We start from the raw sequence: 13913 nt of genomic DNA, 5'->3' as shown, positions 1-13913 counted from the left end.
CATACAACATATATAAATGAAAAAAAAAGCTTTGAAAAAAAGAATGAAGTAGTAATAATACTAAAAAAATAATAATAATAATAATAAAAAATAATATTAATATATATAGATATATATGTGTGCGTAAATATAAATCTATATATACACATACAATCACAATTAGCTATATTGTTCTTATTACTCTGATAATTTTATCATATATAAGATATATAAATAAAATAATAATAAATATGATCTAATAATTATTTTATTTAGATAATTTATATATAATAAAATTATCAGAGTAATAAAAACAATATAGCTAATTGTGATTGTATGTGTATATATAGATTTATGTTTACGCACACATATATATCTATATATATTAATATTATTTTTTATTATTATTATTATTATTATTATTATTATTTTTAGTATTATTATTACTTCATTCTTTTTTTCAAAGCTTTTTTTTTTTTTCATTTATACAGTTGTTTTCCATAGTGGAAAGTTAATAGGTTAAATGCAGGGAAAAGTTCAAGTGCACATTATAGAAAGTCACCCCCATAGATCACCCAAAGCGCTGGTGAACTTCTAACATTTTTCAGTGGCTTTTCTTTTCCTGCTGTTTTCTGACACCTAGTGGAGAACAGAGTCCAAAGCAGGTGAAAAAAAAATAGACTTAAAAAAAAAGTGAATACCCTTTAATTTTTATCTTTTAGGTTTATTTTTTTAAACATATAAAATAATATTTTGCTAAAGTTGACAACCGAACGAATTAATAGACACATATTTTTTTCAGACCCAATTTTCGGGTGTCAGAGGTGAGGAAAAATGACATTTTTTGGTTGTTAGGTTGAATTTAACTCTGTTCTTGTGTTTTGTGCATTTTTTTACTACTATAATAGTAGGCAGGCGAGGAACAATTAAGCTTTATGTGGCTTTGGCTACCAGATTATTAGGAGACTTAGCACTTAATAAATCGCTGCCTCCGGTTCCCACATGCAGAGCGGTAACAGCTGAGACCCCCATCACTGGGTGCAGGGGCTTCATCAGTGCAGCCCGAAATATCAGGCATCGACGACTGGGTACAACTGCTATCTCAGCACCACTATTCTATAGTCAGGACGGGTATTGCCTACTCTACCTCCAGTTAAAAATGTAGTATAGTTCTTCTGATTAGCTATGTCACTTACCCCATGTGTAGGGTATAGCAGTAGCTTAGGTATCCATAGTTACAAGCATGCATATAGTGACAGTTAGTTAGTTGTAGTGATCTTAACCGTGGTTACCTAAGCTCCTGCAATGCACCAAATAAGGGATAAGCAACTTGGCTAATCAGAAGAACTATGCTACATTTCTAATTGGCTGTATTTGTTAATATTTTTATTTATACACCTTCTACATATTGGGATAGGATCTAAGATATGGGAATAACCCATTAAAGACAAGGATAAAGACCATTTTTTACTGCAAAATTGTGAACCAAATGTACCATTTTTAAGTATTTGGATAAAAACAGCAACAAACACCACAAGACAAAAAAGAGAAGTGACTTTAAAAAAAAAGCGCAAATGGTGAATAGGCGACACTTCCTTCTTATTCTTACCTACTTTTCTCCCCACTTTTCAAAATAGTGAAGCAAATCTTTTAAAAAGCAAATTCTTAAAAATAAAGGAGTGTCTGTCTTTAGCCCAAAAAATTTTTCCAGTGATATAAAGTTGAAATTCATAACAGCTTCAAATTGTGAGTGCGCACCAAGTGGTCAGGAATGGTACAACAGGGAAAAATTTTATTTTTAAGGAAATGCTTTTAGGGTGGTAAAGCTTCAGAAAAGTTAGTAAAGAGGTCCAATTAGGAAACTATTTTGATCAAATATATTTTTCTGTTAATATTTAATATGCACATAAATATCAAAAGGCTGAACGTCACTTCCAAACAGAACAAGTGTGAACACGGGCTTACCAAGAGTAGCCATCTCCACATGCAACTAACAAATAAAGTGGCATTTTGTAATGCTATAGCATGCAAACATGAAATATATGAAATTTCAATTGCATTAATGCTCTAGAAAATAGGTAAAAAGGAAGATAGTGCACAATTTGGCCAATTCATGTGTGCCCATCAGCCATGACAAGGCGACCTTCTTTGCTGGGAACCTATCCTAATGTGTTTCCTTTCCTGGGCTGATACATCTATTCTGTTATTTCTAAACACTGTTTTTCAGTGATTCTTTTGTATCCCCGTTCATACTGCACCCACACACACAAATGATACACCATTTGAAAGGTAAACTTGCTTCCTTTAGCAAGAAAATAGCCAAACAAGCCACACATCCATGATTTGATCACAAAATACAGTTTAAACATTAAGTTTCATAAACCTGCAGTAAGGAAAAATGACCTGTAGGTGGCACCACAGTACCCCAAAGCACACTACCACAAAGCTGCTTACAGACATCATGAACAAATTCAAAAATTTGCCTTGGGGGCTTTCCACCTTGCTGAACTGCTTGCACAGCTTATTTTAGCCAAATTGGAGGATTGCACACTTCACTGCAGGTGAGGCACAAATGCAAGCACATTTGTAAACATGCACTGCCTATTGAATTGCACACTTGCTCCATTCGTACTCCACCCACACAAACAAATGAGACACCATTTGAAAGGTCAAATTTCCTGCAGGTGGCAGCACACTACCCCAAAGCACACTACCACAAAGCTGCTTACAGACATCACAAACAAATCCAAACATTTGTCTTGGGGTCTTTCCACCTTGCTCAAGTGCTTGCCCAGCCTATTTCAGGCACATTGGAAGATTCACTGCAGGTGAGTCACATATACAAACACACATCTGCTCTTTCGGTGATTACTTCGCCCCACACACACAAATGATGAGTCACATATACAAACACATTTGTAAACATGCACAGCTTTTTCTGTGATTGCTTCAACCCACACACACAAATGATGAGCCACTTATACAAACACATTTGTAAACATGCACTGCTTTTTCGCTGGTTACTTCGACCCACACTTAAATGATACACCATTTGAAAGGTAACCTTGCTCCCTTCAGCAAGAAAACAGCCAAACAAACCACACATTCATGATTTTATCACTAAATACAGTTTAAACATTAATTTTCATAAACCTGCAGAAAGACACAATGACCTGCAGGTGGCACCTCAACCGGAAAACATTTTTTGGCCTCTACTTATCAAAGCAATTTATTGTATTATCAATCTACATATATAAATACCTGTCTGTGTTCATCAGCTCATGAAATACATTTACATTTGGCCAGCTTGCTTTTTCTAAAATTGCCTGCGCCCCCGGGCACACGGGCCAAGCTAGTTTATATATGAAATTGGAATTGCATTAATACTTTAGAAAATAAGTAAAAAGGAAGATGCTTAGAGCATAATTTGGCCAATTCATGCGCGCCCATCAGCCACGACAAGGTGACCTTCTTTGCTGGGAACCTATCCTAATGTGTTTCCTTTCCTGGGCTGATACATTTACATGGGTAGGTAGTATCCTGCTGTGATTGAAACCAATCTACCCACCCTAGGTGTCCGGTATGAACCCCGAACTTAGCAGTTCAGGTTCCCTCGTCTCTAACTATGAGTAATGTTAAAACCTGATGACAAGTCTACAATGCATATCACGTCTAGAAAGGATCTAGGTGTGACAGGACGGAAGGGTCTGGCAATGAGGACCAATGTTTGAAAAGAAAGATCCCGTTAAGGCGGAGGCCCGAGGGTCTGTACGTGCACTCCGCGACTATAACAAGTCTTGTGACCTCTGCGTACTTCACAGGACGCATCTGTAATTCTGGTGAACTGGTGTGGGGACCGCACACAAAACCAGATGTGTCTGTGAGCTAAACCTTCTCTGGAGCATAAATCACTTGTCACTTGCTCTGTGTGTTTGTTGGATTCATTCCATCTGTCAATAAGGAGGGAAATACTTTAATTATCCTGGATTTTCTGTAGAAAGAACAGTTATATTAGAACTTATGGGTGAAAGGCGTAGAGCGCCCCCTGTAACCTGAGCAATATGGGAAAAAATAAATTAGTAGGCCATACTATTGAAGCCTTTACTCTTTAAAGGTTTGTCTATTTATGATCAATAATTTGGAGCAAGCAATTTCAAAATATATCTTTAGAACCTTTAGAGTGCCAATTTACTGATTCGGAGCTCTAAATGCACTGGCAAATTAATACAATGGTTCTCGCTACTCACTGCTGCCACTAGGGGGAGTTGACTGAAGACAGATTCATTATTGGTTCTATGGAGAGCTATATAAATCTGTCTCCAGTGAGCTCCCCCTAGTGGTGGCTGAAGATAGGCAGGAAATTATTATTTTCTTCTACGGCTGTACAAAAGGATTTAGAGAAAAACGGATCTCCTATTCCTATGAAGATATATTATGAAATTAATCTGCAAAATTTTGAAAAAAGAAAACTTTGTCTTCAAATGTGGATTGTCATGATCCAGACCGGGTTTTGAGTCCTGTCTTTCCATGCTCACGGTCTGGTAATTTCAGGGGTTAACTTTTCTCAGCCTCAGTCTGGTCTCAGGTTTGCTATTTAGCTCCGCTGCATCCTGCAGGCGATGTCAGCTATAGTTCTGCCTTCGGCGTGTGTATCTGACTCTGGTATATCCTGATTTGTCCTGCTGTGATCCCTGACTTGTCCTGTGTCTGTTTATTCCCTCCACCTGTCCTGACTCAGTGTTTCCCTGTCAGTTTGTTGACTCCCTGGTTTGGACTCGGCTTGCATTCGGACCTGCTTCTGTCTGTTGTCTTTGTCTTATCCGCTTCCGACCGTTGCTGACCTACTGGCTTGTTTCTGACCACGTGTTCTCCTGTGACCTCTGCTACTTCTGCTCCTGACTGTTGTTGACTCGGCTTGTCTGACCACTCTTTCGCCACCTGGTGGCGCTTGTGCTGCTGCTCAGTGTTGCTACGCTGTGTGTGCAACCTCTCTTCCCTCACCAATGCCCCCTGGTGGAGGTTGCACTATACTGCACTGAAGTAGCATGACATGAATATTCATTTTAAAACCTCCCTCCTCCACTAAAAAAATAAAAAAAACACCAGTGTCTGTCTGTTTTTAAAATGGTCGACAACCAACGGCGATCAATGGAGGTCAATGAAGAAAATCCTTAATTTAAGGTGACATTGACCATGAATAAGTACTTGTCTTCTCCTGAAAACTCTGCTCTTTTGCCTGTGGTTTATTTTTTGTAATCAGCCATTCTAGATTTGGAAAGGGCTGACTATAAATTTCTGCTCACAGCATAAACTTCCCGGTGCTTTCAGATTTGATATTCGTCACAGTGATAAATTATGAGTGCGCTCCTTGTGGCCAGGAGTAGTATTACAGGGAATTATTTTTTTTTTTTCAATGGATTATGCTCAAGCCAAAGTTTAAAGGAAGGAAGGTTAACAAAGAGATCTCGTTATGAAACTCTTCTCGTTAAATATTTTTTGTTGACTTACAGCAATATTGATAACTTTATGGGACAAAAAAAATCTTTGAAAACAACTTACAGGAAGTAAAAAAAAAATATATAAAAATGGGCGCCCATCAGTGGAAAACAGGCTGGAGGAATGTAAGAGGGTAAGAAGACTTCTTACCATCCCATCCGGGCACATACATCCAGAGATACATTTGTCGCTCACGCACTCAGAGTCATAATTTTCGCAGGTTTTGGTGCACGCTATCCCTTTAACCGTTGGATCATCCGGAGAACATACGACTTTTTTCATGGGGGGACGACAATCCGCGCTTCTCTTTACTGGGAATTCAAAGGGTAGAAGAATTAATTGGTTTAAGGTCAGAGATTAATGAAAGAATAAGAAGGTAAATTTGGCGTTCAGGACCCTGGAAAAATTATCAATGGAGCAAAATTGGTTGTCACCAACAGTTTTCATTAAAGGTAAAAAAAAAATATATAAACCCAAATCCAAGGGATAAGATATTTTATAGATTTATTCTCAATTATTTTCCTTAATTTATACTTGGATTTTCTCATTTACTTTTATATTTTTTTAAGTGTTTATATTTGCTTTTTTTTATTTTTATTTTTAGACTTATTCATATTTTTCCCTACTGATTTGATTGTTTATTTTAATTTGATCTATCGGATATTATAATCAGAATATTGGATATATATTACTTACGGTATTTAAAATACAGATAGAAAAGAATATGCTGGCCAACATATTCTTTTCTATCTGTATTTTAAATACCGTAAGTAATATATATCCAATATATACTGTATATGTATACTTATACCTACACTTTTCATTATTATTTATATTTTATTCATGTTTATATATTTAGATGTGTTATAGATTATTTTTCATTTATTTTTTGCTTTATTTTAATTTTCATTTCATTAATTGTTTTTACGTGTTCATATTGGCATCGATTTTTTTGGCCCATTTTTTTTTATTTTACTTTTTTATGGTTTTTTTATCTATTTACTTATTTGATTGTTTATTTCCATTTGATCCGTCTCTTAAAAGCAAAAAAAAATGAGGTTGAGCTTGCAAGTTAGGATTATGCCAAGATATGATGGCTAATGTAACCATTTTTCCCTATATTATTACATATAATTTTTTTATTTTATTTTTCTATATATTACTCAGGCTTTTTTTATTATTATTATTATTATTATTATTATTATTATTTAACATTTTTATGCTTAAATATTTATTTATTTTTATTTATTTCTTTAAAAGCTAAAAAATATAAATCCTAAAAGCAAAACATGACTAAAAATACAAAAAATGATCATTTAAAAAATACAAATATATATAAAGTATATATATATATATATTTAATTTTGTTATTATTTCTTTATTTTATATTTATCATTTATTATTTATCAAAATTAAAAAATATATTTTCTCTGGTTTTATATATATATTATTTATATATATATATATATATACATAATATTATATTTTTTTAATTTATTAAAAACATGCCAGGTTGATTTCCAGTACAGTGGCAGTGATTACCATATATTGAAAACACACATTGCATACAATAAAAAAAATTACCTTTTTTTTCAAATAGGTTCGGAAGTCATTGAAATGTACAAAAGTCATTAAAAAAGCAGCATGCTAAAGCATCGTAATAGAAAATGTTAAAAAAAAAAAAAAAAGTTACTGATTCCAATAAACAGCGCCCCCATTCATGTCCGTGGCCATGTCTGGTATTGTAGCTTTGTCCCATTTGTTTGAACAAAGCTGAGCTGTAATACCAGAAATGGTCAGTGAAGATAAGAGGTGCTGCTTCGACACAAAAAAGAAAAATCCTCTTTTTTTCCAATCTGTTGTAACCCCCATTGAAATGCTGGAGCCAATATATCAGTAATATTTGTGTTGCTGGAGGCAAATTAAAGGGATACTAACTGATTGATTTTGCTACCAAAACTAGTCTTACGGTTGTATGGGTGGTAGTACAACAATAAAAATGATACCTGTCTTGTAGTAATCGGATGTGCCAGTGTCGAGAAATCGGACTTTGAATCCACATGCAAATTAGCCTGGAAATACATTGTGGGTGTGTCAGTGAATTTGCATGTGATTTCAAAGCTTAATTTCTCAGCACTGGCAAATCGGATAAAGACGAGACAGGTGTCATTTTTATTCTTGTACTAGGATCTTTACAGCTGTAACAATGGTTTCAATAGGAAAATTCTCCTGATCTATCCCTTTAAGTGTTAGTTAATTCCAAGAACAGGGAGAGAATAGATTATGGCAGATAGTGCAGTCACTCACCTCTGGCTGAATGGCTGAAAAAGGCTTCGGCATAATAGTTGCCAGGTACATCATTCATGGTGCAATGCATCAGCCCATTCTCACAGTAGCTGGAAATGAGCAGAGATTACGCTATATTATATCATTGTACTAATTGGGCTTCAGACGCTCCAGAACTTCTCAGATTCTGCACCAGAAATCCACACAATATTTTCACATCAGATCCACCGCAAGATCTGCTGCTGAATTTTTATACTCCGCAGTTGCCTACAGCCCTGAATTTTCAAGGACCGTCCTGATATTTCCTACCTAATCCTAGAAAATTTGTGTCTGAAAATGGGAACTCCTGTTTTTGAGAATGGTTATTATATGTAAGCATTAGCTATGATCACTAGATGGCGCTGTAGTACAGCAGTCTCTACATGGGCTCAGTCATGAATCATCTGGATGCCATCACATATTAATAGACACAGCAGACATATTTGGAGGCTCCTGATGATGCCGAAATTTTACTGTTTCCTGTTAAGCAAAGTAGGGAACAGACGGCGGCAACTTTGTGACATTTATTACTTCCAAAGACAGAATTCTGTAACAAGAATGAGGAACGAGCGCAACAGAGATTATTTATAGAATTGTGAGTGCAGCTCTGGAGTATAATACAGGAGGTAACTCAGGATCAGTAATGTAATGTATGTACACAGTGACTGCACCAGCAGAATAGTGAGTGCAGCTCTGGGGTATAATACAGGATGTAACTCAGGATCAGTAATGTAATGTATGTACACAGTGACTGCACCAGCAGAATAGTGAGTGCAGCTCTGGGGTATAATACAGGATGTAACTCAGGATCAGTAATGTAATGTATGTACACAGTGACTGCACCAGCAGAATAGTGAGTGCAGCTCTGGGGTATAATACAGAACGTAACTCAGGATCAGTAATGTAATGTATGTACACAGTGACTGCAACAGCAGAATAGTGAGTGCAGCTCTGGGGAATAATACCGGATGTAACTCAGGATCAGTAATGTAATGTATGTACACAGTGACTGCACCAGCAGAATAGTGAGTGCAGCTCTGGGGTATAATACAGGATGTAACTCAGGATCAGTAATGTAATGTATGTACACAGTGACTGAACCAGCAGAATAGTGAGTGCAGCTCTGGGGTATAATACAGGATGTAACTCAGGATCAGTAATGTAATGTATGTACACAATGACTGCACCAGCAGAATAGTGAGTGCAGCTCTGGGGTATAATACAGGATGTAACTCAGGATCAGTAAAGTAATGAATGCACACAGTGACTGCACCAGCAGAATAGTGAGTGCAGCTCTGGGGTATAATACAGGATGTAACTCAGGATCAGTGATGTAATGTATGTATACAGTGACTGCACCAGCAGAATAGTGAGTGCAGCTCTGGGGTATAATACAGGATGTAACTCAGGATCAGTAATGTAATGTATGTACACAGTGACTGCACCAGCAGAATAGTGAGTGCAGCACTGGGGTATAATACAGGATGTAACTCAGGATCAGTAATGTAATGTATGTACACAGTGACTGCACCAGAAGAACAGTGAGTGCAGCTCTGGAGTATAATACAGGATGTAACTCAGGATCAGTAATGTAATGTATGTACACAGTGACTGCACCAGCAGAATAGTGAGTGAAGCTCTGGGGTGTAATACAGGATGTAACTCAGGATCAGTAATGTAATGTATGTACACAGTGACTGCACCAGCAGAATAGTGAGTGCAGCTCTGGGGTATAATACTGGATGTAACTCAGGATCAGTAATGTAATGTATGTACACAGTGACTGCACCAGCAGAATAGTGAGTGCAGCTCTGGGGTATAATACAGGATGTAACTCAGGATCAGAAATGTAATTTTTGTACACAGTGACTGCAATATAAAGCAATAGGTGAAATATAAAATATAACCTTTAATCAGTCAATTAAAAGTACTAATCATGTGTCACCCTGTGAAAATAAAAGGCAGCATAAAGCTGCTTATCAAGCATATTAGGCCTTCACTTGAAAAAGAGAAAAAGCCAAACCTGAATATAAGAATATACTGTAGATAGTCACCCAGAAATTTCTATATGGGTGAACAAAAACATCTATAGGGTACAGCAATTGAGATCACTTTTCCCATAAATGCCATAACCCATTTGCATATATATATATAGGAATCATGCAATTTTAGCCAAAAAGGTCACCAAGGACCAAAAATTGACAGTCAGGTGAGAATAATAATAAAAAAGGAACAATCTGACCAAATAGATGAATGGGTCAGGAGTCCAGGAGGATCCTCTGTTCAATCCAACTGGAGGATGCAATAGGGGGAGACAATACCCTGTCACATCCCTAACACCTGTTACAGTGATATTGGCTAAACCCCAGACTCCTGCCCTGACAAGGGCAGTCCACAGCTGACCCTAACACATGCCCTGCACTTTCCCTAAGGCGATGTCCCTTGATTAGTGATACATGATTAGTACTTTTAATTGACTGATTAAAGGTTATATTTTATATTTCACCTATTGCTTTATATTACAATATTTTTTGGTGAGACTTATGTCAGTTTGTTTTGGAAACTGTCTAGTGCTTTATTCATTACACAGTGACTGCACCAGCAGAATAGTGAGTGCAGCTCTGGAGTATAATACAGGATGTAACTCAGGATCAGTAATGTAATGTATGTACATAGTGACTACACCAGCAGAATAGTGAGTGCAGCTCTGGAGTATAATACAGGATGTAACTCAGGATCAGTAATGTAATGTATGTACAGAGTGACTGCACCAGCAGAATAGTGAGTGCAGCTCTGGAGTATAATACAGGATGTAACTTAGGATCAGTAATGTAATGTATGTACATAGTGACTACACCAGCAGAATAGTGAGTGCAGCTCCGGAGTATAATACAGGATGTAACTCAGGATCAGTAATGTAATGTAATAATAATAATAATAATCTTTATTTTTATATAGCGCTAACATAATACACAACACTTTACAGTTTTGCACACATTATCAATGTATGTACATAGTGACTGCACCAGCAGAATAGTGAGTGCAGTTCTGGGGTATAATACAGGATGTAACTCAGGAACTGTACTGTAATGTATGTACTGTGATGAGCTCATTTTCTGCTCCACCAGTTGAGAGTTCTCCTTCCGTTCTCCCTCTGGTGGTGACAGGAGGTAGTGAGGTTGGTTTAATTGGTAGTGATCTGCCACCTGGTGAGGAGGATAACGATTGGATCTCTGGAGTATCAGACTGGATATAAGACAGCCAACACCCTATCCTGGTGCTGGTGATTCAGTCTGCTTCTCAGGTCTTGGACTCAGCTCTGTTCCAGTCTTCTCAAGTTAAGTTTGTTTTTGCTAATGTTCCCACTTGCTCTTGTTGGTCAATTCAGTTTTTTGTGTGGTCAGCCAGCCCCGGCTGGGGCTGTGCTGAATTTCCACTCTTATTTATCTGTATTTGCCAATTTGCTTTTTTTGTCCCTTATTAGATTGGCCTCTTTTTGCTCTGTCTCAGAATATTTCAGAGTGCTGAAATAGTGGGAGAAGTCTAGTGACTTCAGGGTTAATTTTGCTATCAAATGTGTTGGACATTATTTTTGGTAGGGTTTTTGGCAGATTGCAGACAGTGTCTTTCCTTTCCTGTCCTTTCTAGTTAGTTTGGCCCCATCATTTGCTCAGCCTATTTTCCTGCCATTGTATGTGTTTTCATCTTGTTTCACTGTCAATACATGTGGGGGGCTGTCTTTCCTTTGGGGTCTGCTCTGGGGCAGTTAGTTTTCCTCTTTTCCTGCTTTAGGCTTATTTACCTCTCCGGTTTGACGAGGCGTCTAGGACCAACGTAGGAACGCTCCACGACTGCTGCTAGTTGCGTAGTTAGAATCAGAGATCTGCAGTCTGCATAGTTACCAACCTCTCTGGTTTTCTGAGACTTAGCTTGTGTTGTTTTTTTTCCTCGGCGACCCATTCATAACAATGTACACAGTGACTGCCCCAGCAGAATAGTGAGTGCAGCTCTGGAGTATAATGCAAGATGTAACTCAGGATCAGTAATGTAATGTATGTACACAGTGACACCACCAGTACAATAGTGAGTGCAGCTCTGGGGTATAATACAGGATGTAACTCAGGATCAGTAATGTAATGTATGTACACAGTGACTGCACCAGCAGAATAGTGAGTGCAGCTCTGGAGTATAATACAGGATGTAACTCAGGATCAGTAATGTATATACACAGTGACTGCACCGGCAGAATAGTGAGTGCAGCTCTAGGGTATAATACAGGATATAACTCAGGATCAGTAATATAATGTATGTGCACAGTGACTGCACCAGCAGAATAGTGAGTGCAGCTCTGGGGTATAATACAGGAGGTATCTCAGGATCAGTAAATTACCACATTTACATTAGCACATACCACATGGAATGGTGGTCAGAGAACACATCATCTGGCTGGAATAATTCTCCATCATAATAGCATGAGCACTCGGATTTGGGGACACATTCTCCGTACTCATTAGTGTACAGTCCATGGGGGCAGTAGCATCCTTCCATACAGAGCTCTCTGCAGCTGGTGTCAGGGTGAGACAAGGACCTGCAGGTTTGGTTACAGGGACTCCCGCACTGCTGATACATCTTCCCTTCAGAGCATCTGATCGCTGGGGAAATACAACATTGGAAAGGCACAGTGAGGTGACACAGCTGAGATTTCTGGGGTTGATGTGTTGGGCAATGGGATTTGGGTTTCAATCAACAATGCATTTTATTAGGAAGGAGGTGAGAGGGTTTAGGACCTGGGTTCTGTGCAGAGCAGTCAAGCTCTTCTATTTTTTATGGACCTTTTCCTAAACTCTTGCCATAAGACTGGGGGCTTCCATGTCTCATTCTTGTGCATCTGACTTGTATGAACTAGGCCATTCTGGGACCCAGACAAGATCTCTAATGGCCTCCAGTAAGTGGCCAAGAATATTAAGTCTTCCATTATCGAACTTAACTAAACATTGGGGGCAAAATACGTTCTCCTAGCGTGCAGCATTCCCCTTGTGCAGGTTGCTGCTTCGAGGCTGGACTGAGAGTTTCCACACTTGTTAGCAATGGCTGTGGCCAATATGTTGAAGACCTCCACTTAGAAGGGGCGTTCACATAATATTGGACATGTATTGTGCGCTTTGTTATTCTCTTTTCTCTATTTCAACTGTAATGATGTGGTTGGAAAGGAATGATGCAGCTGTCACCTACCAGCCAAAAAGGAAAAGTTATCTACCAGCCAAAAAGGAACAGCTGTCACCTACCTGCCAAAAAGGAACAGCTGTCATCTACCTGCCAAAAAGGAACAGCTGTCATCTACCAGACAAAATGGAACAGCTGTCATCTACCAGCCAAAATGGAACAGCTGTCATCTACCAGCCAAAATGGAACAGCTGTCATCTACCAGGCAAAATGGAAAAGTTATCTACCAGGCAAAATGGAACAGCTGTCATCTACCAGCCAAAATGGAACAGCTGTCATCTACCAGCCAAAATGGAACAGCTGTCATCTACCAGGCAAAATGGAAAAGTTATCTACCAGCCAAAAAGGAACAGCTGTCATCTACCAGGCAAAATGGAACAGCTGTCATCTACCAGCCAAAATGGAACAGCTGTCATCTACCAGCCAACATGGAAGAGCTGTCATCTACCAGGGAAAATGGAACAGCTGTCATCTACCAGCCAAAATGGAACAGCTGTCATCTACCAGGCAAAATGGAACAGCTGTCACCAACCAGGCAAAATGCAACAGCTGTCATCTACCAGCCAAAAAGTAACAGCTGTCATCTACCAGCCAAAATGGAACGTGTTGTGAGTTCATTTTCCCCTTCACTACTGAGGCCCAAGGAACTCCCTCTTCTGGTGAAGAAAGGTAGTGAGCCTGATTGTCAAACACCTGGGGCTGATGATGATGACTGGCTGAGTGGAGTTAATGACTGGATATAAGGCTGTCGACGCCTGCGGGTGATTTCTCTGTGGACTTCTAGGAAACCAGTCTGATTCCTGCTCATCTAAAGCTAAGATTTCTGCTTTTCCTTTTTGCATTAGTGTTTTGTTTTCCTTGCTTTTCTGGATTCTGCCATTCCCTGCTGG

At 38.3% G+C, this 13913-nt stretch overlaps 1 protein-coding gene across 1 annotated transcript in view; it reads right to left on the bottom strand.

Moving 5' to 3' along the window:
• The window catches only part of VWF (von Willebrand factor), a 175099-nt gene that overhangs the window by 101493 nt on the left and 59693 nt on the right, over positions 1 to 13913 (bottom strand). Inside the window, exons 16-18 of the mRNA XM_073567769.1 lie at positions 12212 to 12452; positions 7783 to 7871; positions 5626 to 5786 (exon numbers count right to left, since the gene is read on the bottom strand). Coding sequence (XP_073423870.1) covers positions 5626 to 5786; positions 7783 to 7871; positions 12212 to 12452 — 491 coding nt within the window. The remainder of the gene's footprint in view (positions 1 to 5625; positions 5787 to 7782; positions 7872 to 12211; positions 12453 to 13913) is intronic.

Source organism: Dendrobates tinctorius, unplaced genomic scaffold (genome assembly GCF_039654945.1).
Source record: "Dendrobates tinctorius isolate UK_male_01 unplaced genomic scaffold, ASM3965494v1 ptg000020l, whole genome shotgun sequence".
Lineage (NCBI taxonomy): Eukaryota > Metazoa > Chordata > Amphibia > Anura > Dendrobatidae > Dendrobates > Dendrobates tinctorius.
The sequence above is the reverse complement of the archived record's forward strand: the minus strand, read 5'-3'. Positions and strand labels throughout refer to the sequence as shown.